This window comes from Silurus aristotelis, assembly GCF_946808225.1.
Source record: "Silurus aristotelis genome assembly, chromosome: 5".
Classification (NCBI taxonomy): domain Eukaryota; kingdom Metazoa; phylum Chordata; class Actinopteri; order Siluriformes; family Siluridae; genus Silurus; species Silurus aristotelis.
The window spans coordinates 16,072,393-16,099,768 of record NC_139578.1 but is presented as its reverse complement, the minus strand read 5'-3'; the positions used below and the strand labels follow the sequence as shown (position 1 = coordinate 16,099,768).

General features: G+C 38.2%; 1 protein-coding gene across 5 annotated transcripts in view; it reads left to right on the top strand.

Moving 5' to 3' along the window:
* Positions 1–27,376, top strand: part of kcnip4a (potassium voltage-gated channel interacting protein 4a) — a 163,306-nt gene that overhangs the window by 116,889 nt on the left and 19,041 nt on the right. Inside the window, exon 1 of one of the 5 annotated variants that reach the window (XM_083540855.1) lies at positions 7,248–7,596. The exons of the other annotated variants lie outside the window; for them this stretch is intronic. Coding sequence (XP_083396981.1) covers positions 7,485–7,596 — 112 coding nt within the window. The 5' untranslated portion in view covers positions 7,248–7,484. Of the gene's footprint in view, positions 1–7,247; positions 7,597–27,376 lie in introns of those variants that run through there. 5 annotated transcript variants of the gene reach the window in all.

The following is a 27,376-nucleotide window of genomic DNA, read 5'->3' as shown; positions in this document are numbered from 1 at the left end:
TGAAAAAACTATTAAGAAAAAGGAAAATACTACTACTCCAGTAGTTTACATTCTGTTTCAATTATCGAGAGTGTATGGTGTGTTAGCATTCTTCTTCTTCTTCTTTCGGCTTCTCCCATTAGGGGTCGCCACAGCGGATCATCCGTCTCCATACCACCCTGTCCTCTATATCTGCCTCTTTTACACCAACTACCTGCATGTCTTTCCTCACCACATCCATGAACCTCCTCCTTTGCCTTCCTCTTTTCCTCCTACCTGGTGGCTCCATCTTCAGCATTTTTCTACCAATATAATTCATGTCCCTTCTCTGCACATGTCCAAACCATCTCAATCTCGCCTCCCTCACCTTGTCACCAAAACATCCTACATGTGCTGTCCCTCTAATAAACTCATTTCTAATCTTGTCCATCCTCGTCACTCCCAACGAAAACCTCAACATCTTCAGCTCTGCTACCTCCAGCTCCACCTCCTGTTTTTTACTCAATGCCACTGTCTCTAATCCATACAACATCGCAGGTCTCACCACAGTCCTAAAAACTTTCCCTTTCATTCTTGCAGATACTCTTCTATCACAAATCACTCCTGTCACTCTTCTCCACCCACTCCACCCTGCCTGTACTCTTTTCTTTACTTCCCTAACACACTCTCCATTACTTTGCACTGTTGACCCCAGGTACCTGAACTTCTCCACCTTCTCCACCCCTTCTCCCTGCAACCGCATCACTCCACTGCCCTCCCTCTCATTCACACACATGTACTCTGTCTTACTTCTACTGACTTTCATTCCCCTTCTCTCCAGCGCATATCTCCACCTCTCCAGGCTCTTCTCAACCTGCTCTCTACTCTCACCACAAATCACAATATCATCTGCAAACATCATAGTCCAGGGAGACTCCTGTCTGACCTCGTCCGTCAACCTGTCCATCACCACTGCAAACAGGAAAGGGCTCAGGGCCGATCCTTGATGCAGTCCAACCTTCACCCTGAACCAGTCTGTCGTACCTACTGCACACTTTACCTGCACCACCCTCACATACTTCTCTGACACACCTGACTTCCTCATACAATACCACAACTCCTCTCTCGGCACCCTGTCGTACGCTTTCTCTAAATCCACAAATACACAATGCAGCTCCTTCTGTCCTTCTCTATACTTCTCCATCAACATCCTTAAAGCAAATAAGGCATCTGTGGTGCTCTTCCTCGGCATGAAACCATACTGTTGCTCACAGATGGTCACCTCTTCTCTCAGCCTGGCTTCCACTACTCTTTCCCATAACTTCATGGTGTGACTGATCAACTTAATTCCCCTGTAGTTACTGCAGGTCTGCACATCTCCCTTATGCTTAAAGATCGGTACCAGCACACTCCTTTTCCATTCCTCAGGCATCCTCTCCCCTTCCAGAATCCTGTTAAACAATCTGGTTAAAAACTCCACTGCCATCTCTCCTAAACATCTCCACGCTTCTACCGGTATGTCATCTGGTCCAACCGACTTTCCATTCTTCATCCTCTTAATCGCTGCTCTCACTTCCTCCTTACTAATCCTATCTACATCCTGCTTCACCAACTCCACATCCTCCAACCTTCTCTCTCTCTGATTTTCCTCATTCATCAGCTGCTCAAAATACTCCCTCCATCTTCTCAACACACTCTCCTCACTAGTCAACACATTTCCCTCTCCATCCTTTATTGCTCTAACTTGCAGTACATCCTTCCCAGCTCGGTCCCTCTGCTTGGCCAATCGGTATAAATCCTTTTCTCCTTCCTTAGTGTCCAACCTCTTATACAGTTCCTCATATGCCTTTTCCTTGGCTTTCGCCACATCCCTTTTAACCTGCTGCCGCATCTCCTTGTACTCCTGCCTACTCTTCTCATCACTCTGTCGATCCCACTTCTGTTTTGCCAATCTCTTTCCCCTAATGCTCTCCTGCAATTCCTCATTCCACCACCACGTCTCCTTGTCTTGCTTTCTATTTCCAGATGTCACACCAAGTACTTTCCTAGCTGCCTCCCTCATCACTCCTGCAGTAGTTGCCCAATCATCCGGCACCTCTTCACCACCACCAAGCCCCTGTCTGACCTCTTCCCTGAACCTCACACTACACTCTTCCTCCTTCAGTTTCCACCATCTTATTCTTCTTTCAAACCTTACTTTCCTCCTCTTCTTCTTCTTCGCCTCCAAAACCATCCTACAGACCACCATCCGATGCTGTCTAGCTACACTGTCCCCCGCCAACACCTTACAGTCTCCAATTTCCTTCAGGTTGCATCTCCTACACAGAAGATAATCCACCTGTGTGCACCTTCCTCCACTCTTATACGTCACCCTATGATCCTCCTTCTTCTTAAAATACGTGTTCACCACTGCCATTTCCATCCTTTTAGCAAAATCTACCACCATCTGCCCTTCCACATTCCTCTCCTTAAAACCATACCTACCCATCACCTCCTTATCACCTCTGTTCCCTTCACCTACATGCCCATTAAAGTCTGCCCCAATCACCAATCGTTCTTTTCTAGGTACACCATCTACCACTTCATCTAATTCACTCCAGAATCTTTCTTTCTCCTCCATCTCACAGCCAACTTGTGGAGCATAGGCACTGATGACATTTATCATCATCCCTTCAACTTCCACCTTCACGATCATCACCCTATCAGAAACTCTCTTCACCTCCACTACACTCTTACTGTTCGCTTCCTTCAGAATCACCCCTACACCATTTCTCTTCCCATCCACACCATGATAAAACAGTTTAAACCCACCTCCAATGTTCCTGGCCCTACTCCCTTTCCACTTGGTCTCCTGAACACACAACACATCTACCTTTCTCCTCTCCATCATATCAGCTATCTCTCTCCCTTTACCCGTCATAGTACCAACATTTAAAGTACCAACCCGAACCTCTACTCTCCTACACTGCTCCTTTTCCTGCCGTCTCTGTAGACGCCTTCCTCCTCTCCTTCTCCTCCTTCGGCCAACAGTAGCCCAATTTCCACCGGTACCCTGTCGGCTAACGATACCTGTGGTGGTCGTTGTTAACCCGGGCCTCGACCGATCCGGTATGAAATTCTCATTTGTGATCCGCATATTTGATTTGGCACATGTTTTACGCTGGATGCCCTTCCTAACGCAACCCTCCCCATTTACCCGGGCTTGGGACCGGCACTAAGAGTACACTGGCTTGTGCCCCCCTAATGGCTGGGTTATGGTGTGTTAGCATTAAAGGTGCTAAATTCAGTCTAGGAAATCACACTCTGTGACTGCACACTGTTGGCTTGCCATTCAATTGCCCAACATTGTCTCTGAGAGAAATTATCAACAGAAAGCAACACAAAAAAACAACCTGCATAATCCATAGAATTTATCAATCTTCGACATTCATAACTTATTTTACAAGGACAATCGTGGGAAAATATACCCTTAATATTAAACAGACATTATTTTAGGACAACTATTAAATGATCTGAATGTCATACATAAATTCTTCTTCTTCTTTCGTCTTCTCCAATTAGAGGTCGCCACAGCGGATCATCCGTCTCCATACCCCCCTGTCCTCTACATCTGTGTCTTTCACCCCAACCACCTGCATGTCTTCCCTCACCACATCCATAAACCTTCTCCTTGGCCTTTCTCTTTTCCTCCTTCCTGGTGGCTCCATCCTCAGCAATCTCCTACTGATATACAACATGTCCTTCCTCTGCACATGTCCAAACCATCTCAATCGTGCCTCCCTCCCCTTGTCTCTGAAACATCCTACATGCGCTGTCCCTCTAATAAACAAATTTCTAATCCTGTCCATCCTCGTTACTCCTAACAAAAACCTAATCATCTCCAGCTCTGCTACCTCCAGCTCCACTATCTGTCTTGTACTCACTGCCACTGTCTCTAAACCAGGTCTCACCACAGTCCTATAAATTTCCCTTTCACTCTTGCAGATACTCTTGCAGATATCACAAATCACTCCTGCCACTCGTCTTCATCCACTTCACCCTGCCTGCACTCTTTTCTTCATTTCTGCATCACACTCTCTATTACTTTGCACTATTGACCCCGGGTATCTGAACTCCTCCACCTTCTCCGCCTCTTTTCCCTGCAACCGCACCTCCAGCTCTCTAGGCTCTTCTCAACCTGCTCCCTACTCTCACCACAAATTACAATATCATCTGCAAACATCCTAGTCCATGAAGACTCCTGTATGACCTTGTCTGTCAACCTGTTCATCATTACTGCAAACAGGAAAGGGCTCAGAGCCAATCCTTGATGCAGTCCAACCTCCACCTTGAACCAGCCTGTCATTTCTACTGCACACTTCACTGCTGTCCCACTGTCCTCATACATGTCCTGCACCATCCTCACATACTTCTTTGACACCCCTGACTTCCTCATACAATACCACAACTCCTCTCTTGGTACCCTGTTGTAAGCTTTCTCTAAATCCACAAACACAAAATGCAACTCCTTCTGACCTTCTCTATAATTCTCCATCAACATTCTCAAAGCAAATAATGCATCTGTGGTGTTCTTTCTCTGCATCAAACCATACTGCTGCTCACAGATGGTCACCTATTCTCTCAGCCTGGCTTCCACTACTCTTTCCCATAACTTCATAGTGTAACTGATCAACTTTTATTCCCATGTAGTTACTGCAGGTCTGCACATCTCCCTTATTCTTAAAGATCGGTACCAGCACACTCCTTCTCCATTCCTCAGGCATCCTCTCACCTTTCAAAATTCCTTTTAAACAAACTTGATAAAAACTCCATACTAATCCTATCCACTTCCTGCTTCACCATCTCCACACTATCCAACCTTCTCTCTCTCATTTTCCTCATTCATCAGCTGCTCAATATACTCCCTCCCTCTTCTTAACACACTCTTCTCACTAGTCAACACATTTCCATCTCCATCCTTTATTACTCTAACTTGCAGTACATCCTTCCCAGCTCGGTCCCTCTGCCTGGCCAATCGGTATAAATCCTTTTCTCCTTCCTTCATGTCAACTTCTCATACAGCTCCTCATATGCCTATTCCTTGGCTTTCGCCACATCCCTCTTTACCTGCTGCTGCATCTCCTTGTATTCCTGCCTACTTTTCTCATCACTCTGTCGATCCCAATTCTGTTTTGCCAGCCTCTTTCTCCTTATGCTTTCCTGCACTTCCTCATTCCACCATCACGTCTCTTTGTCTTCCTTTCTATTTCCAGAAATCACCCCAAGAACTTTTCTAGCTGTCTCCCTTATCACTTCTGCAGTAGTTGCCCAATCATCCATGCACCTCTTCACCACCACTGAGCCCCTGTCTGACCTCTTCCCCGAATCTCATACTTCAGTCTTATTTCTTTAATTTCCACCATTTTATTCTTCTTTCTGTCCTCACTCTCTTCCTCTTCTTCTTCACCTACAAAACCATCCTACAGACCACCATCCGATGCTGTCTAGCTACACTGTCCCCTGCCAACACCTTACAGTCTCCAGTCTCCTTCAGGTTGCATCTCCTACATAGAACATAGTCCACCTGTGTGCACCTTCCTCCACTCTTATGTGTCACTTTATGTTCCTTCTTCTTAAAATAAGTATTTACAACTGCCATTTCAATTCTTTTAGCAAAATCTACCACCATCTGCCCTTCCACATTCCTCTACTTAAAACCATACCTACCCATCACCTCCTCATCACCTCTGTTCCCTACACCATTTCTCTTTCCATCCACACCATGATAGAACAGAATGTCATAGATAAATGTCATCAAATAATCACATGCTCCAATTCTAATGAGCTAATTAGCTAGCATGTGACGCAGCTCATTTGAAACACATTTAATATAACTCTGATTGTTTTTTTGTGATCTTTTATCTCTTCATCACAACATGCATATTTTAATATTTATCCAGCATTAATTAGTTATCAATGATATTTCAATCACAGAGCAATAACAGAGTAGCAAAACTCTAATTGTATGAAAATATGTTTTCGTCCCCCGGAATTCACTGGAAAAGAAGTAAAAAAAAAATTCACTATTCTTCTTCTCTCTTTGAACTCAACATTAGTTCTCTCTGCTCTATCCTTTGTAAAATGCATGCTTTTACTCTCTTAAGCACTTCACTTATCATGGAGAAATGCCCTTCAACTGGAGAATAGTATGTACTAAATGTATTTAGTCTGTGAACTACCCTAATTTTAAAGAGGTTACACAAACATTGTGTTTGTGGATCTTGAGATATGCACAAGGGTATTGTCATGCTGAAACAAGTTTGAGTCACTTAGTTCAAGTCACTGGATATCTTAATGCTATAGCATACAAAAATATCCTTGAAAAGGATCTGTTCTTTAAATGTTATGGTGATAGTTTGGTAAGATCAAGTGTCCACATAACTTTGGCAAATGTTGTAATCTGACACCACATTTATTCTGTATATTTATTTATATATTTATGTAATCTATTGACTTTTTCCTAAATTTGCAACCATGCAGTTCATCATTAAAGCTTTCTTTAGTGTCTGTACACACGCGAGAACATGCACGCGCACACGCACGCGTACACACACACACACACACACACACACACACACACACACACACACACAGTACCAATACAAAACTGCACATACAAATGACCAGCAGGGGGCAGTATTTAAGTATTCTAAGAAATGGTTTGTGGTTATTGATGTATTTTAACTTCTGAGGCAGAGGTATTGACTCTTGCTAATGACTGTCTTTGGTCTGAAATCAAAATAAATCCTTATAAACTGGCACTTTCTATCGGTTTTGTCTTTTGCCTAATGAGGATAATTTGGCAGAACGGTTAAGTTTCTTTTTCATGCTCATTATCTAGCATGAGAAGCCTGTAAATGGAAATGTCAGGAAGCAAAATATATTTCCATTGAGCTTGAATTTATTTACAAAATGTAAATAAGATTCAGGTTGTTGAAACTTTTGTCTAAAAAGCATCTTAAATACCTTACTGCAACTGTAGTGTAATCTACATTATTAAAATTTGTTTAACTCAAATTTGAGAACATAGCAACGAAGTAACAGCAAAAAGTGCATCATGCATTCTGTACATGCTAAACGGATCAGATTTGTCTGTGCGGCTGCACCGTTCCCTTTTTCAGTCTACTACTTTCCTCCCTTCCTCCCTCTGTCCCTCCTTCTTGCTCTCTTTCGTTCCCAGCCCTCCCCTTTGCTGAAACTAAACGCATGAGTACAGTCTCTCAAATAAGAGCACAGTACAACTAACACAGCAGAGTGGGTCAAACTCTCCTCTTCTCCTTTGCTTCTTGTGCCTTTTTTGTCCTAACATTTTGAGCACTGTCCCCTGGCCACGCAGCCTGGATTTGGGACAGGAGCTGGGTGGCACACGTGGGTGCCCTGGGGTACAGGGCCCGTGCCAGTCTTTGGAGGAGGGCACATGGGCGTTGGGGAACTGGAGCACAGAGGTGGAGGAGCCAGGGGGGTGGCATGAGTCAGGGCAGGGTGCCATGCTGGGCACGGCGTGGGAGACGGAGGGGCTGCAGACGCTGGGCATCGTGGTGATTGTCTGCGCCTCGCTCAAACTGCTGCACCTGCTTGGCCTCATCAGCTTCTCAGAGGGTAAGGAAAATACGAGACACAGGAGCAATGTTTATTAAATATACACAGAGTTTGGTGTTTAGTGTTAAAATTTCTTATTATATTAGACGTTTGTGGAGATGTGTGCTGGATAGATGATATATGATTTTCCAGATCTCTGTCTCTGTAAATGCATAGTAAAAAGACTATAAAAAAATAAAAATAAAAAAAAAAGGTAGGTAGTTCAAAAAGGGAGAGATCATGTTTTAGAAAGAGTTCTTAGATCAAATATTTGAATTAAAAAAATTTTTTTATTATCATTATTTTCTATTTATTTATTTAAAGAGTAGGTTAGAGTGGTTGGCATGCTTTGAGCATTCTTTCAGACTTATTGGACCTCAAGGACAGTTGTAAATAATCTACATCTTCAACTTCATCACATGTTTTTATAGCCCTCTTCACACTCGGTTCCAATTTTCCATTCTATCATCCTCTGCTGATCTTCAACCTTTGCATAAACCAAATCCTTTTTACTTGACAGCATCAGCCTACCCATCAGGCAAGGGGAACATGTGAATATTATAATGTGAATAGAATGTTTTTCAAGCAATGTGGCACTTTGAGTACAGCCGGTTTCTTCTCTTAATCAGTCTGTGAAATGTCTGACAGCTTGTGAAACAACTGCAACATCTGACATTAAGACATAATCATCAAAATTGATCAACTGCAACCTGGTTTAAGTACATAGCTGCATTTTTTGGTTTGAGAATGCGATTTATTAAACCTAGTGGTTTGGCACCGAATCCTCTCCATAGAACCCAAACTACCTTAAATCTCTTTGTGTCTTGTGTGTGGTAGCTTATGATGTATTAAAGAGCAGTACATCCTCAGCTTTTCCCGTTAACTTTTATTTTGTTATATAGCTGTAGTATTTGGTTTTAATGGGTCATTTAACACAATTACACAGCAAGACCAGTGATTTTGGGAGATGCTTTAAACCTCCTGCGTGAAACTGTGAAGCAGTGCTATTTGCTTCCTCAATTTCAAACGCTGTCTTATCAGAAACTGCACTTTCTCCCAGCAGAAAACTGGAGACTAGAAAGTAAAGTTAAGTGTCACAATGTTCTAGCATTTATTACTTTTTAGATTTATATATCAATAATACCTGAGCACCTTTTATGTATTGGGCAATTTCATGACATGGATTTAGATCATCGTATACACGTGTGCTTTAATTGTCAAGTTAAGGCGAATAAATTGCCACTTTTAACTCTTTTTAGACCAACTTTTATTGTTGGGGTGGGAGGGGGGGGGGATCTCAGTGATCAGTTTCTTTTTTACATTTTTTTTCCACTTTTTTCTTATAGCTAGTTCACAATAATGATCATTTCTTGAATATCACTAGACAGCAAGGCCAGTGCTTGCCAAGATGAGCCAAAGCTCTGCCGCCAGCTGTCAAGAAGAGCTGCTTCTGTCCTCAGTTAGGCTTAATCTTTTTGGATACTGAAGATTTCCATTTTTACTTTCTCTTCTCTTGGCATCTGTGAAGGTTGCTAGCTTCAATTCAGACACTGAAACATAGAACCTGAAAAACTTAATTCTTTTGTGCAAGCAATTAGCCATTTCAGTATTCTGACTATTGTGAGGTTTTAATTAGATGTTTTGCTTCGGGTTAATTAAAGATGGCTGTATACTTTAAAGTATTTATTGGCTAGAATAACTTATTTGTACAGAAAGGCAGTAACTAACTCAGATTCATGATTTATTTTAAAAGACAACAGTGCATTTTTGAAACAGATCATTAAAAATCTGATTTTCGTACATTCTAAGGCCTGTCTGTTTCTTTTAGTCTTACAATTGTATTGCTACATAACATGCAGGCCATGCCAATAATAAGTATGGCAGGGAAACAGGACACGACACATTAAATAAATAACAGGAACAGAATGAGTCCACCAGGAAGCTACAAGTTCATGTTTTACTGATATCTAATCACCAAGAACCTTGAATGTATTTTATAAATAAAGACTCTTAAATCATGTCACCTATATAGAGGCAGTTCCAAGTCACTAAAATTATGTTCCCATTGTGCTTGATACCAATAAGTGAATGGGTATAATTTTGCTATATATAGGCAGATTATTTCACCTTGAAAGGAGACAGTTATGAGATTTGCTGGACATAGTAGAAACAAGAATATACAGTAAATCAGATATCTGATTGATTTGAGGATTGTATTTTGCCACATTAGATTCCATTCCATTACACCTTCAGGGCAGATTGTATTTTCTCAAAGATAGTGTGTCACCTAAAGTGGCATCATAAATATCTGAAGTCAGTTGAGCAGTTGACTTGAAAAGTAAATCATTTAAAAGCATAAAAAATTATTTACAACCAGCATGAGGAAGCATTTTCATGTATATCCCCTATAGCAAAAATGCCATACACCCAGTTTTTAGAAATTTTTTCATTTACTCCGAGAAGTCAGGATTTTGAGATGCACAAATATTTGTGTGCACTGCACTAAGCTGTGTTCAAATTTCCAAATTTCACTATTAGTTATGTAGAAAATCCACTGACAAATTCATCATTATCTCAGTTTGGGGCAGACACACCATAGTGTTCAATATATTCACCACTGTTCAATGTCTATTTTCAGTTTATTACAGAATAAACATTATTAAATATTTAGTGATTCACTAATGTATTAAAACCCATGACGCTACTGGATTTATTGCACAAGGAAAAAATTAATGGCCTAATTTTCATAATGTCCCTTAGTTAAATGTATGCAAATGTATGTTTATTATTAGTGAAACCATACTCAACAAAGAGCATGAACACATAATATTCCTGTAAATGTTTTAAAGTAATTATGGTGTTTTAAATTATGTAAATAATCAGTACACCAAACAGAACCTTTTGCTATGTTTCCAAATGGATGGTTTTTATTGCCGGATGTGTGCATCATGGCGGATATTGGTGCTTGACTTGAGACTTGGCGCATAAATAAAACAAATATTTAGTGATTCAAAATAATTTTTTATTTTTTTCATATCTAAATAAAGAAAGGACATTGTGGAAGGTTTGAATTTAATCTCTTTTATATGTATTTCTTTATATTTTTAATAAAAATGGTCAAGCAGAAATGCACACTGCATTAATAGCTCGGTAATAAAATTAGCGCTGTTAAAATGAATTTGCAAATTATGACAGCCCTAATTTATTTTGGATGGCCTGTACAAAGCTGACTATAAGCTAAACCTAAGCCAAGTGAAAAAGATCACAAATGTAATAAGTTTATCAAATCCTACATATGAACATGCCATTAAATTCATGAACAAACCAAGTTACACTGTAAGTAGGCTGGAGCTTTGGCTTTAAGAACAATATGATCTTTCTAGGAGTGACTCCATTTTTAGGACACTAACCTAATATTTCAATTGCCATTAGGTTTTATCATCCACAGTCCCAACTAGTCTGACAAATAGATCAGATAGATCTATTTCTATAGCTCTTTACTTTTACAGTGTTTACAAGGAGTTTACCCCATTTATTTGTTTGAAAAGCATAGTATATTATGAAGAGATGTCAAGTGGGTGATTTGCTTGCTGAAAGAGTTATGTAAGGTGCTCTTTCAAAAAAATAATTGAAAGGTTTGGCCTTGTGTAGTGCAACAGTGTTATTACCACATGGAGCATGCATTTGAACAGTGCACCTGATTATGGTGATTATGGTGGTGTGGAGGTAATTTTTTTTTTGTTTTAGTCATGAGATTATAGATATTATGTTTCAATACATTGATATAACATTAAGAAATATTTGTATATATTTCTAAATTAATTTGTATACTTCCTGGGTTTTGGCTTGGTTTTGAATATACTTACTTTTTCGCACTGCAGGAGCAAATAGTACAGACTTTAAATGATTGAATGCTTGAAATTATTTGACCTGTGACTTGTTTCTGCTGCTGAAACACAAACACTATGCCTAGTGTATCTTAATAGAAACATTCTTGCCATCATGTGATTTCACATGAAATGGTCTAAGTCAAATCCAAAATATATGTTTAGTAATTTTAGAAAACTTATTTATTCATTGTATTTATGTAATTGGTTGTTTTGCAGTAGTGAGATTTTGACTGATTTTAATATGATATCAGATCTCTGAGTTATAAAGTAGTGTCATTGAACAAAACTTTTCTTTATAGTCATGATTTGCAATTTAATATTTAAGCTTTGCATTATAAAATTTTTCACTTTCCCAGCAAAGCCAGAGGCAGAGTCCTGGGCAAGCAGCCACTGGAAGACAAAAAAAAAAAAACGAAATGCACCTTGACAAATGTAATCAGCTGCACTTGACAATCCTAGACATAATAATGCCATAAGCAAACCCAGTTTCAATTGTGAGAAGGTTTGAATTTTGTCTGCAAGAATAAATGTGATATGATCTGTCTGAGAGTGACTCTACGCTACTGAAATAAAGACCTAGTATTAGAAAATAAACCTTCTTATATTCCTAAAATTTTATGTAATTAAATATTTGAGTCATTACTATCCAAACTTCCTGGCAGGGTATTAGGGATTTTTTTACCTACTTGATTTGTGTGTGGCCCGGCAATAAAGATCTAAACAAAGCCTTCGTATCATAGCCCTCACTGAAACTGTGAGGTGAGGACTAATTGGTGTGTCAGTGAAGATAAATATTGTCTAGCTCAGCGGAGCACTTGTGCGTATACATGCACACGCACACACACACACACACACGCACACACGCACACACGCACACACGCACACACACACACACACACACACACACACACACACACGCGCAGTGGACGCTTATGTCAGATTAACAGTGGCGCCAACCATTAGCCAAGGGAGCATTGCATGTGTAATGGCCACAGCACCTTTTCTCCTGGCCTTTGTCTTCGGCACATCCTTGCACAAGATCCACGAGTCTCTGCCAGAACCTTTGAGTCTGAACTGTACACTAAAGAGCCACAAGAGATGAGTTATGATAATGGCCTGTCAAAAGCTTATATGCCTGAGAGGACCTTTTTTCACCTTAGTTATATCGTTTTTTTTTTTCTTTATTTTTTTAATTAAATGATGCCATGAGCAAGTAGGCAGATTATTACCAGATCACACAGTTTGTACAGTGGCTGTCTTAATAAAAAAAAGATGTCTGTCACTGTAATCTGTAACCACTAGGATTGGTAAGAATTTACATTGTCCGCCCAGCAACCTGGAAAGTGTGCACTTGTAATGGAAATTTAACACCATGAATTTAAATAAGTTGTGACATTAAATGGTTCTTTATCATTATAGCAACAGAGAAAAACCCACACTTTATAACACTTTTACACCTAAGGAAACTTAGGAAAATTAGTAGGAAGCTATAAAGCTAAAGAAGTGAGGAATATAAACTATATGGACAAAAATACCCCTGATTTTTCTGCCATATGTCATCCTTTCCCCAAACTGTTACCACACTATTGGATACTCATCACATAACATTGTGTTGTATGTCTCTGGATGTGGTAGCATAACATTTTCCCTTCACTTGAACTAGGAGACCCAAACTTGTTCCTGCATTACAATGCCCCTCTAGTTTCCAACACGGGTTGGAATGGAAGATCTTGAGTGTGAGCACAAATCTCTTAAATTACACATAAAAGTCTAGTGAAACATCTTCCCAGAAGACTGGAGCTTATTATAACAGCAAACGGGACAAAATATGGGTTGGGATATTTAAAAAGCACATACAAATCCAATCAAATAAAAAATTCTCACATTTTCACCAGTAATTTAGAACACAATCTGAAGGTCATAATTGAACTACTATTCAATGAATAAACTTTTTTAAAAACTTGTCCTAATTAAAAGATTTGAGATGTCACTATTTTCATAATCAGTTCTTTGATGGTATGCACATGGTTTTGTAAAGATAACTATTAAACATTTTTGTGGTAATAAAAACATTTTTGTCATAATCTTTGAGAAATTATTTGATAGATATTTTTTTAAAAATCAGACACCTGATTTAATTATTTTACCCAAGGATGTAAGTATATTTAGATGGATATACAGAAACAACCAGTGGCAGCAATGTGTATGAGTGTATAACTGATTATGCGGAGCTCTCATCCTACTCAATCACCTCAACATAACTGATAAAGTAATTGCTGGCTGTGGTGTTGACAACAGGGTGTAGACCGGGGTGTAGACCGGTGTAGACCGGGGAAATTTTTTGTGATATTACCAAAGGTACATCTAAGGATTGATTTGAGTGATGCAGACAGTGACTGATATCACCATGCATGAACATTTGGCACATAAGGTTTTGGCCACAGATCTCTGCTGAGATTGATATGGCTCATCGTTTGATTTTTTATTTGTTTGACCGGTGCAATCATAGTTGATCTCTGCCAGCATCACATTTAATTTGCATTTAATTTGTATTCAATGTTTTCAGACAAGCCATTCATGTAAGAGTCTAACCATTTCTTTTGGTTTGCATATATATATATATATATATATATATATATATATATATATATATATATATATATATATATATATATATATATAAAGGTCCCCTGGTGGTCTAGTGGTTAAGATGCAGCGCTCCCACCATAAAAACACACACACACACACACACACACACACACAGTGGTTGTGGGAGTTACGTTCTAAGACTCTCCTGCGAGTTCCAAAAATCCGCAAATTTTTGACGCACTCCCACAGCCCATATTGTACCTTAGTGAATTCATCTAGACATTATGTTACTTTAATACAATAATGTGTTTTGCATTGTGTGTTTGTGGCTTTAGAGAAAGCTTACGACAGGGTGCCGAGAGAGAAGTTGTGGTATTGTATAAGGAAGTCAGGTGTGGCAGAGAAGTATATGTGAGGGTGGTGCAGGACATGTATGAAAACAGTGTGACAGGACAGCAGTGAAGTGTGCAGTTCGAACAAAAGACTGGTTCAAGGTGGAGATTTGACTGCATCAAGGATCAGCTCTGAGCCCTTTCCTATTTGCTGGAGGTACACGCTGGAGAAAAGGGGAGTGAAACGCAATAGGAGTAAGACAGAGGAAATGTGTGTGAATGAGAGGGAGGGCAGTGGAGTGGTGCAGTTGCAGGGAGAAGAAGTGGTGAAGGTGGAGGAGTTTAGGTACCTGGGGTCAGCAGTGCAAAGTAATAGAGAGTGTGTTAGAGAAGTGAAGAAAAGAGTGCCGACAGGGTGGAGTGGGTGGAGAAGAGTGGCAGGAGTGATTTGTGATAGAAGGGTATCTGGAAGAGTGAAGGGAAAAGTTTATAAGACTGTGGTGAGACCTGATATGTGGTATGGTTTAGAGACAGTGGTATTGACTAAATTTGAGCTGGAGGTAGCAGAGCTGAAGATGTTGAGGTTTTCATTGAGAGTGACGAGGATGAACAGGATGAGAAATTAGATTATTAGAGGGACAGTGCATGTAGGACATTTTGGAGACAAGGTGAGGAGGCGCGATTAAGATGGTTTGAACATGTGCAGAAGAGAAACATGGGTTATATACACGGAAGGAGAATGCTGAGGATTGAGCCACCAGGAAGCAGGAGAAGAGAAAGGCTAAGAAGGAGGTTTATAGATTTGGTGAGGGAAGACATGCAGGTAGTTGGTTTGAAAGAGGCAGATGCAGAGGACAGGGGGGTATGGCGACTCCTAATGGGAGCAGCTGAAAGAAGAAGAAGAAGAAGAAGAAGAAGAAGAAGAAGAAGAAGAAGAAGAAGAAGAATAGAATAGAATAGAATAGAATAATGTGTTTTAAAAATGTTATGAAATTTGTTAATCCACAACTTGCTCATGAATTTTCCGGGCCGCCAGTTCAGAAACGCAAATTATCAGGGGTTCACTATATATATATATATATATCTATATATATATATATATATATATATATATATATATATATATATATATATATATATATATATATATATATATATATATATGTAAATAAACACAGCCTTACATATAGCTGCATTTAAATTGAGCTAAATGATTGAAAACCTTCTGTCAAATTAGAGTAATGTATTACTATGTCACACAAGTGTATCATTTGTGTGAATGTGAGTTATTGTTGCTTATATTGCACACAACATAAAGGGCAATGTGTTTTCAGCTGCTTTTTCCAATGTTTCATTCAAGGTTTTAGGGATTGGGTAAAAGACTGACATGACCTTTCCAGTTTAGATTCTGTGATTCCCCTCAGGTGGCTTTAACTACAATCAGACAGACGGTAGAAGGTTGACCCACACATTTGTGGACGCTTAAGTGAGGACTGTCTCAATCTATTAGAATTACAGGGACTTAACGAATGCTAATGGCTGTCCTGTCCAGAGAAGGGAACATTGAGGACAGCTTCACAGCAGCTAGATCCGAATGGACTAAAAGACATTTTCATTTTTACTAAGGCGTGCAGCTGGTATACAAACAGTTATGAGGCCCTATTTCTTATTTCTGAGAATTAATCCACATTATGGGGATGATACAATATAATTGGACTGTGACCCTAGTTGGATTTGTGATTACTGAGAATGATAAAGCTAACCTGTAGCACAATAATACTCAAGTTATTATATAACTAATGCAATCTTTATTTAGCAGTCCCTGCATTTGCAGTGCAGCAGATTTATATGCAAGCATATAGACCACAAAAACAAAACTGATTGTTTTAAATGCCAGACATGTCATAGCTTAGCCTTGATGCCTAAGCAAAAAGAATGGCTTCATTTTGTAGAGAAACATGGCTAAATATAAATCAAATTTTGATTTTGCTCGACATGGATTAAACCTTTGTTAGTCAGTATACATGGTTTCCTGTTCCATTTCAATATGACTGGCTTTGACTCAAGATTTTATAATCTTCTGCCACAATTTAGAAATTGGATGCAAAGGAGCCTTTTCAATATTTTAGCCTAAGGGACGAATTCAAAACTTTCCTCAAAACAATCTGGGTAGAACATTTACAGTTCGCATTAATATCTAGTTTAATTACAAAGTTAGAAGTGAAAAAAACACGTCCCATCAACTTCTATCTGGATGGCAAGTTCATGTGTAAGCTTCAAATATGCAAAATATATTAGATATATTGCATATTAGCTAATAGTCAATCATTCTGAATGATTCATTTCAAATAATTTTGTTTACACTTCACAGTTTTAAATACTATTTTTCTACATTTCAGTATATTTTAGATTTATTATGTATGTCTAACCCTGAGTGAATATGTCTAATCTCCATTTCAATTCCCATGATAATTGCATATCTAATTTTAGCTCAGTTTTGTACAGCAGTGGGTTTTTCAAAGCTCAGCTTCTTATCTTAAAGGGAAGGTGGGTTATGTTAAAATGCAGCTGCTTGTTTGCTTGGTTTTTAAAAGGGACTTTGCAATTTATTTTATTAATGATACAAGATACAGGATCAAAATGATGAATAACAATGTGTTTGATACAAGAGATTCGTTAGGAGCATGGTGTGTTTCTGTGAGTAGACACAACTTTAATAACTTTAAAATGATTTTATTTTATGTATTTTTTAAAGATATCTGAATGTATTCTACCTTTGGTCATCATCAGCTGTAATAATGGTAGAAAAAGATGTTGCCTTTAAATCAGTAGAATCAAATAGATTAAAATTTTGTGTAGTCAAACAAAGAAGTGTTATTTGTTGTTGTTGTTGTTTAGGGCTATAACTACCCTACATCAAAATAGCATTCTGTTAGTAAAATACGTTTTTTTTTTTTTTGCTTTCGGTCAGTATACTTGTCAGTCATTTTTAAAATAATTCTTTACCAGTGAAGTCATTTCTTCATAATGCCATTATTTATGTTCCTGTCACTCTGCTCTCAGTAATGTGTTTTGGAGCATGGCCTGTAATAAGCGATCTGTAGTTACATAGCATACCACTAATTTACTTAATTTCTTTCTTTCAAAACAAACTGTAAACAAATAAAAAATAAATAGTAATTGGATGGTTCTAAAGCCAGAAGATATCCACTCACATAACCACAAAACAACAAATACTAAGACTGAAATATAATGGATGGTGGCTATAACAGGTGTGTTTTGTATTTTGCCACTAATAGTTAACATTTGAGAAAAGCGGGACATGTTTTGGTCATAATGACCATCTGTGATTTATTATTGTTTGACTTTTGATACTGTAGCTTCCTCCTGTCACTCATCCCTAATTTAAAGCCAGCCCTTGACACAAGGGAATATACTTGAGCACACATTGTTTGTCTAACGAATAGTATAACAGATGCAAAGTTTATATACATGCAGTCTTGATTATTCTACTTGCTTTATAATATTACCCTCATGTGTTTATTTATAAAACTAATAAGCTTCTTGCTTCAGTCCTGATACTGCATCGACTAATCTGTCAAAGATCTGGACAAGACAAGGAAAAGTTTGTTGTTTAAACTATTTATTAATTTATATTCCTTTTTTTCTATTTCCTAAAATTTCCTGGGACAGAGTGTTAATAAGAAAAGCTAAAATCTATTGAAAAGGCTGAGAACATTGAGCACAACGCAGGAATACTTCCTGGTTGGGATGCAAGTTCAGCTGGTCAGTTGCTGGGCATCAAGCTCAAAAAGAGTCCTACACTCCAGACACAAGTAACTGTACTAATATTACTAGCAATGTAGTATTAATAGTAGTAGCATTAGCTGTTTGGCATTGCCAAATACCCACTGTGGGTGTAATGTCTGAAGTACAATATGAATAATAAAAAGAAGTTACTGTAAATGTGACAGGAATGCCTGGGACTGGATATCCTGTACATCTGATTTACAGTTTTTGAACCTAAAGCCAGGAGTTAAATTTATGTGTGTAAAAACCGTCTCGATTTATGCGTTTCATCCTTTTCCACAAAAGTTTCCACATGCTTGCTTTCTATGTTGTAAGCATTTTTTAACATTATCATTTAAATAATTCTAGCACAAATGTCAAGATCACTTTAGATATATCCCTTTATCCTACAACATTTTGTTCGAATAAAGACTAAATGCAGATTAATAGGGAAAAAAAGGTAAATAGATTTTTTTATTTTTTTATTGTGTCCATCAGTTCATTTGATGGTTGTTGCTTCCACATTGTTGGTACACATTAATGGGGGCTCGTTTACTTTCTAATTCCAGTTTGACCCCATGCATTGGTGATATTTTTTTTTTTAAATAATGGTTTGCAAAATGTTGTATCATTCCTGTAGCACAGTGTTCACTAGAATCTACTGTATATGTTTTTTTGTTCTTTTTCAGGTACAAGATTAAGGCAGTGTTTCAATTCATGTTAGCACCATGTTCTTTTTTTGGCAGGCTTACAAGTTACAGAATAAATCTCCTCGGTTTACATTATATGTTTATTATATGTTATATTTGGCACAGAAAGCTTGTTGAGCGAGTTTTTGCACTCTCTATCCCGGCACTAAATGAGTTTTTGTGTGCGTATGTCTCTAAAGGTTTTAGAGTGTATGCTTGTGTCTTTGCTGGTCCATTTCTGAGCAGAACAGATGTGATCCTGAATTTTTTCATTTTTTAACACCTGCACAATTTTTCAATTAGCAGTCAAATTCTTCTTCATTTTCCAAAGTCCAGCTGGAGGTGTACAGATCAGTGTTCTGCTAAACAGACACCTCATTTTATGCTCATTTATTCTCTCGTTTAAGACTCTGCCAGTTACAGAGATGGAAGACTCTGTGCACGGAGCCAAACACTGAGCAGCAATTATACAGTGCAATTGATCTTTCATTAATAGTCAGAAAGAGCATGCAGTGTGTATCTTTGACAGCTGTAATTCCATTAAAGTAACAGAGAATGACAGCCATCAAACCTTCTGGTAGAGAAAGTACAATAAATTAGTTGAACTTTTTTGCTAGAGCAGCCGCATAAGCATGGTTTGACCTGAATCTGAAAGACATCCTAAACATCTGTTCATATACAGTAAATATATATAAGGGGTTCAGACATACAACTAACGCATAGTCAGTGAATGACAGTAAGTATTGTTTTCTACAGTTAAATATGCAGTCCATGCTCTCAGTAAAGGTGGGATTATATTGTTTCAGTCTTCCTGCAGTGCTCATGAAGTACTTTTACATCACTCTCAGTTGTAGCTTTTAAAATGCCTGCTGGGTTTTTGAATTGTGGCTCACCAGGGCATGTGCTCTAAACATATCTACTGTTGACGCCATAGGCAGGTGGTTGTGTCTGAGAACAGATCATAAATTAGTCTGTTCTAACGGGCAGGGACCTTTGTGGAGCATTAAACTTTGTAAATCACACAATACACAGTAATGGAGACTCAAAGATCGTAGATGCATCATTGGCCCAGTCTATGTACATAATATATGTGAAAGAGCAGTGACAAATTTGATGGATGCCAGCAGGAAATGGAAAGTTATAAATTCACTCTGAACTCAGGAGATGTTGAAGTGCAGAAAAATGAAACTATCCAGACTCATAAATACAGCCTATTTTGTAGGTGACTTAACATATAATTAAAGAGCGTCATAAGTAATTTACTGTCAATGCATGTATGAGTTTAGACTGATTGTACAGAGCCTATGGTTTTTCAAACTAATCACTGGTCTGGAGTACATACATCAAGCTGACTGGTTTTGTTTAAACCAACCAAAGACTTTGGGGGTTTTTTTTGTTCAATTTTAAACTAAGGTTATAACCATGCTTTAAATTAAACTTTAAATTATCTTCTCGGTTATAAAGCACACTTTAAAAAAATGTATTGCACAAAAGGGGTGGAGTCTAAAAGGTTATGGATTTTGAAAGCTACTAGGTTTCTAAAGAGGTAATCTTTTGTTTTTTGTTTTTTTTTTAAATAACCTTTAAGATTTTTGCAGTGCAACAGACTAATGAAGTAAGAAGAAATGTAATAGCATCTTTGTGCAGTTCTTTAAAGAGTGTGGCACAGAGTGGTTATTTTAATGGTCATTCAGTCCTAATAATTATACTCATCAGCGTTCTGAAGAAAAGTGCTGCTCTGGTCAGTATGTCTATGTGCTGAAGTGCAGACCCAGCACCTAAACTCAGCACAGCCCTCCAGTGAGTGGGGAATCAATTTGGTGTAGTAACGTCAGCAGGCTATACCGGCTTAACTTACCGGCTTATATATATATATATATATATATATATATATATATATATATATATATATATATATATATATATATATATATATATATATATTCTGACTGTAAAGTATTTTTTAAACACAATATTGTTTTATAAGGATTCTTAAGTACTGCATTTTTTGTAACAAAATTACAATCAAAAATCAGTGGCTTCCCTAATTAATTGCTGAAGCCTCCCCTGGAGGGAATAATAGCACTAAGCCTCTTTCTATAATCTCTAATACTTTTAGAGAAAACCTGAGAGAAAGCTTGTTAATAAGCATTTCAAGCTCCTTTGTAGTCTTTGTAGGTTTGTGCATGAGGATTTCCTACAATTCACACAGCATGTTTGCAAGTTTATTTCTATAGCGCTTTTTACAACAGACATTGTCTCAAAGCAGCTTTACAGAATTTAACATTTAAGGTGAATGGTGTGTTTTTATCCGTGATGAGTAGCCGTGGCGACTGTGGCCAAGAAAAATTCCCTTAGATGTTATGAGGTTGCAACCTTGAGAGGAGCCAGACTCAAAAGTGGAACCCATCCTCATTTGGGTGACATCAAGTGTGTGAGTGTGCAGCAGAGATGAACATTGGGAGACAATGAAAAAATATCATTTTTTCAGAATTTGAAGTTCCAGTGATATTTAGTTCAAGCTTAGGTGCTTCATTTTGTAAGTTTTTTAAAGATATTGCTCCTTGCACACATTTCATCTGAACAGCAGTCTTGTTGACTTGTAGTTGTTGATTGTGGTAGTTGTTTAAATTCTTTATTATTTTTTACACAGCAACTTTTTTGTTAGTATTTGTCATTTTATTCATCCATCACTATAGGGAGGTGGTTAGGTATTTTCCTCAAGACTGATAGTTTTAAGGTTCTTGGGGGTACCATGAATACCACGCTGGATGTTTGTGAGCGAAAAAATATACTTAAACATTTTTGTTTTATTTATTTATTATTTATTTGAGGACACTTTTTTCTTCTTGGAGTGTCATTAATTCTTACTGTACTGGACATTAAGCAATTCACAGAAAAGCTAAGATATTGTTAAAGGGCATTTAATAAGGAAAACAGACCACAGTGGTTGAATTGGTTGGCATGAATTTAGCAATTAATTAATTAGTGAATTTCTTACAAAAAGTTACAAGAGAACTGTGATGATCACAGATGAATGTGATTTTGTTCAGTTTAAATATTCATTACTCTGGCTGTGAAACATCTCTGACTTTATTTCTGCTTTAACATCAAAGTAATGGACAGTGGTGACGTTTATATGGCGAGGGTTAAAGATCAGGTTTGAGTCACAGACTGACATTTCACACATTGTCTATCTAGATGTTATGAATTCTGGATAGTTTTTGCAAGGTTTCTGCACAGAATGGCAAAAATACATCATGGCAGCTCTCTTCTGTTTGTGTTTTATTGAATGATACCAGATATGTTTTTCTTTTGGATGCAGCATTTTGAAATATTGATACATTTCATTATCATCAACATTTAACTATCATGATTGTTTGATTTGTTTTGCTTGGACTTAATACGCACTTTAAAAGGCAGTGATAGTGTGCATGTGTCTGCTTGGATTGACAACTGATGCATGAAATAAATATATAAATTCTCTGCCTAATTGGCAAGATTTGTCTTAATCTTAATAAATTAATGTTCTGGTATGTAAAATATTCTTAATATAAGAGAATGTCAGACACTGCAACAAATGCATGTATATGATTTTTTTTTTCTTTGCTTTAAAATAAAGTCAAACAAAACATAAGTTCACAATGTGTTACTGATGCACATACTTCAATTTTCTGTACTCTGGCCTAATGCTAATGCCTCCAACCAAACAATGCAGGAGGGATTCCAAGCTTGACCTGCATTCGTGCCAAATAATGACTTGCACAATTTCCAATTATCTGCTCTTTTAAATGATTCCACAACGCTGCCAACCTAGTTTACTATTCTTTCAGCTCTGACATCTACTCTATTACAGTGTCTTTTTCCTCACTATCTGTGTTGCTCTTATAATTGAGCAGGTGTGGGGTGATGGATGGCTAGTTGTGGAGGAATGCTGGTCATCTCATGCCCACTCTATCTTTCAAACACCACACACCACCAGTGTGATCTTCAGCAGTGCTTCAGGGTCATTTAGAGCTTTAGCATCCTGCTTTGCTAAAAACACTGATTTTAGCACCCTAGGCGAGGTAGGATGTATTTGTACAGGCAAACCTAAAAAGAGTTGTGCTCTTCAAAGTTTCAATGTGTAGGCTACAAAAAATGGAATGAAAAAAACAGACAAAACATAAACCTTATATAAAACAAGCTATATAGAGCATTCTTCCATTGCAATGAAGAAATGTTATGCGCACAGGCATTTTCACAAGTTATAGCTGCACAGTACATGAAAAAGATTCTTTGAAACTTGTCTTACACACACACACACACACACACACACACACACACACACACATATATATATATATATATATATATATATATATATATATATATATATATATATATATATATATATATTTATATATATATATATACACACACACACACACACACACACACACACACACACACACACACACACACATATATATATATATATATACACACACACACACACACACACACACACACACACACACACACACACACACACACACACACACACCTTACACTTAGAAAAATGTCAGGTTTTTTAAATATAAAGAGAGAAAAAACAATAATCAGACTTGTTACATCTGTAATGCAGTATTCCAACAAACAGAAATATTTAATTATTGGGAATAACTAAAAACTACCACAGCTTTATTGTATTACCGTACTCTTGGGCATGAAGTTTTGTGTATGTTTGTATAACATACCAAGTAAATATTCCTCAAGCCAAAGCAGATGTCTGTGGAGATGTTGGCACAGGAGGTCATACCCCCCCATGCATGGTTTATCTAAATATATTCAGGGATGAAGATGAATCTCCCTACTAAGTTTTTTTAACTATTTGTTTAATTCTTTCAATATCTTGACCAATTATTAAGACCAATAAAACTTAATATTTTGCCATTTTGGATCTTATATAGAATGTTTGATCAAACTAGTGTTGTCCTGCTAATGTTTGCTTAGCATGGCATGTTTTGGTCTTGCTTCTGACTAACAGGGAATTCTCTTCAACACTCAACACATATTCAACAATGCTGATTCCAATCTCAGTGGAAACCTGTCATTCCTGCACCAGATCCAACTCTATGCATGTTTTAAATCCTGTTGCTAACCATGCTGATGCTCCTGGTGAATCTTCTAGGTTCTGTTTGTCTTCGGCGAGGTGGCAGGAGTGGAGTAAGAGCACGTCTCCGCAAGCTTTTCCTCTGCTCCATTGCCATAAAACAGTCTCCCACAATGCAAAGCAAGTTCTCTAAGTGCTTCCATCTCCTCTCATTGCACTGTTCTTTTGGCTTTATCAGTCTCTATTTCTTCACAGAACACAGCCATTAGGGTTGCAAAAGCCAGTGCACTCTTAGTGCCAGTTCCAAGCCCTGATAAATGTGGAGGGTTGTGTTAAGAGGGGCAGCCGGCGTAAAATATATGACAAATCAAATATGCGTATCATGAGCCAGAATTTCATACCGGATCGGTCGAGGCCCGGGTTACCAACGACTGCCACAGGTATTGTTAGCCAACAGGGTACCAGTGGAAATTGGGCTACTGTTGGCCGAAAGAGAGGAGGAAGACGTCGACAGAGACAGCAGGGGGAGGAGAAGTGGAGGAGAGTAAAGGTTTGGGTGGGCACTTTAAATTTTGGTACTGTGACTGTGAAATGGAGAGAGGTAGCTGATATAATGGCGAGGAGAAAGGTAGACATGGTGTGTGATCAGGAGACCAAGTGGAAGAGGAGTAAGGCCAGGAACATTGGAGGTGGGATTAAACTCTTCTATCATGGTGTAGATGGAAAGAGAAATAGTGTAGGGGTGAGTCTGAAGGAAGAGTAAAGTTAGAGTCTAGTGGAGGTAAAGATTCTGATAGAGTGATGAATGTGAGACTGGAAGTTGAAGGGGTGATAATAAATGTCATCAGTGCTTATGCTCCACAATTGGGTTGTGAGATGGAGGAGAGTGTACCTAGGAAAGAACAATTAGGAATTTGGGCAGACTTTAATGCAAGGGCAGATGGTGGTAGATTTTGTTAAAATGATGGAAATGGCTGTGGTAAATACTTATTTTAAGAAGAAGGAGGTTCATAGGGTGACATATAAGAGTGGAGAAAGGTGCACACAGGTGGACTATGTTCTATGTAGGAGATGCAACCTGAAGGAGATTGGACACTGTACCGTGTTGGCAGTGGATACTGGAGCTAGAGCTGGGAAGGATGTGCTGCAAGTTAGAGCAATAAAGGATGGAGATGGAAATGTGTTGAATAGTGAGGAGAGTGTGTTAAGAAGGTGGAGGGAGTGTTTTGAGCAACTGATGAATGAGGAAAATGAGAGAGAGAGAGAAGGTTGGATGTTGTAGAAATAATAAAGCAGAAAGTGGATAGGATTAGTAAGGAGGACGTAAGAGCAGTGATTAAAAGGATGAAGAGTGGAAAGTCAGTAGGACCAGATGACATACCGGTAGAAGCGTGGAGATGTTTAGGAGAGATGGCAGTTTAAGAAGATCTTGGCAGGTGAGAGGATGCCTAAGGAATGGAGAAGGAGTGTGCTGGTACCGATCTTTAAGAATAAGGTAGATGTGATAAGAGGAGTTGTAGTATTGTACGAGAAAGTCAGGTGTGTCAGAGAAGTATGTGAGGGTGGTGCAGGACATGTATAAGGACAGTGTGACAGCATTGAAGTGTCAAGTAGGAATGAGAGACTGGTTCAAGGTGGATATTGGACTACAGCAAGGATCAACTCTGAACCCTTTCCTGTTTGCAGTGATGATTGACAGGTTGACGGACAAGGCCATACAGGAGCCTCCATGGACTATGATGTTTGCGGATGATATTGTGATTTGTGGTGAGAATAGGAAGCAGGTGGAGAAGAGCCTGGAAAGGTGGAGGTACGTGCTGGAAAGAAGAGGAATGAAAGTCAGTAGGAGTAAGACAGAGTAAATGTGTGTGAATCAGAGGAAGGGTAGTGGAGTGGTGCGGTAGCAGGGAGAAGCGGTGGAGAAGGTGGAGGAGTTCAGAGATTGGTATTAAAAAAAAGCAGAGGACAGGGGGTATGGAGACGGATTATCTGCTATAGAGACCCATAATGGCAGAAGACGAAATAATAATAAGAAGTCTTTATTTCTTCACAGACCAGTTTTAATCTGTCTCTCTCTTTTCTGCACCCTCTCAATCTATTTTTCTATTTGTTGACTGTATCTGGTGGTAGAGTGGCTGTGCTATATTATATAGTTAGAATTCAGGTTTTATCCTACAGACGGCTGTTCTGTTATCTTCCAGGCCAGTATTTTTCATGGGCTTGAGATCAGTGGACTTGACAAACAAAAGGATATTATTTGTTTTCATATATGCCTTCTAACAAACACATTTTTAACCATTACGCAACTGCTTTCACTTCTTAAACACTTAAATCCCATCCACACATTCTGAGCCTTCACTATCATTACAACACATCTTTTATCTCCTCACTATTTTTACTGTAGATTGTGAATATTTTATAGTAATTACAGAATAACTAGAATAAAGAGAATAAAAAAAACTGAATAATAAAATGGCAATTTTTTTCATCTTGAACAACTCGCACAATATTATAAAAAAAAAATGTTGTAACTGCTTAAAATCCCAGACCACATCAGCAGGTCTAGAGTTTCCATTATTTTCTATTATTCCATCACTATATTTACAAAAAAAAAATCACAATTTACAAGATAAGAAATATATTATGTTTATCACTACAAATGACATGACACACACACACACACATATATATATATATATATATATATATATATATATATATATATATATATATATATATATATATATATATACAGTGGGTACGGAAAGTATTCAGACCCCCTTAAATTTTTCACTCTTTTTTATTTTGCAGCCATTTGCTAAAATAATTTAAGTTCATTTCTTTTCCTCATTAATGTACACATAGCACCCTATATTGACAGAAAAACACAGAATTGTTGACATTGTTGCAGATTTATTAAAAAAGAAAAACTAAAATATCACATGGTCCTAAGTATTCAGACCCTTTGCTCAGTATTTAGTAGAAGCCCCCTTTTGATCTAATACAGCCATGAGTCTTTTTGGGAAAGATGCAACAAGTCTTTCACACCTGGATTCAGGGATCCTCTGCCATTCCTCCTTGCAGGTCCTCTCCAGTTCTGTCAGGTTGGACGGTAAACGTTGGTGGACAGCTATTTTTAGGTCTCTCCAGAGATGCTCAATTGGGTTTAAGTCATTGCTCTGGCTGGGCCATTCAAGAACAGTCACAGAGTTGTTGTGAAGCCACTCCATCGTTATTTTAGCTGTGTGCTTAGGGTCATTGTCTTGTTGGAAGGTAAACCTTCAGCCCAGTCTGAGGTCCAAAGCACTCTGGAGAAGGTTTTCGTCCAGGATATCCCTGTGCTTGGCCGCATTCATCTTTCCCTTTATTGCAACCAGTCGTCCTGTCCCTGCAGCTGAAAAACACCCCCACAGCATG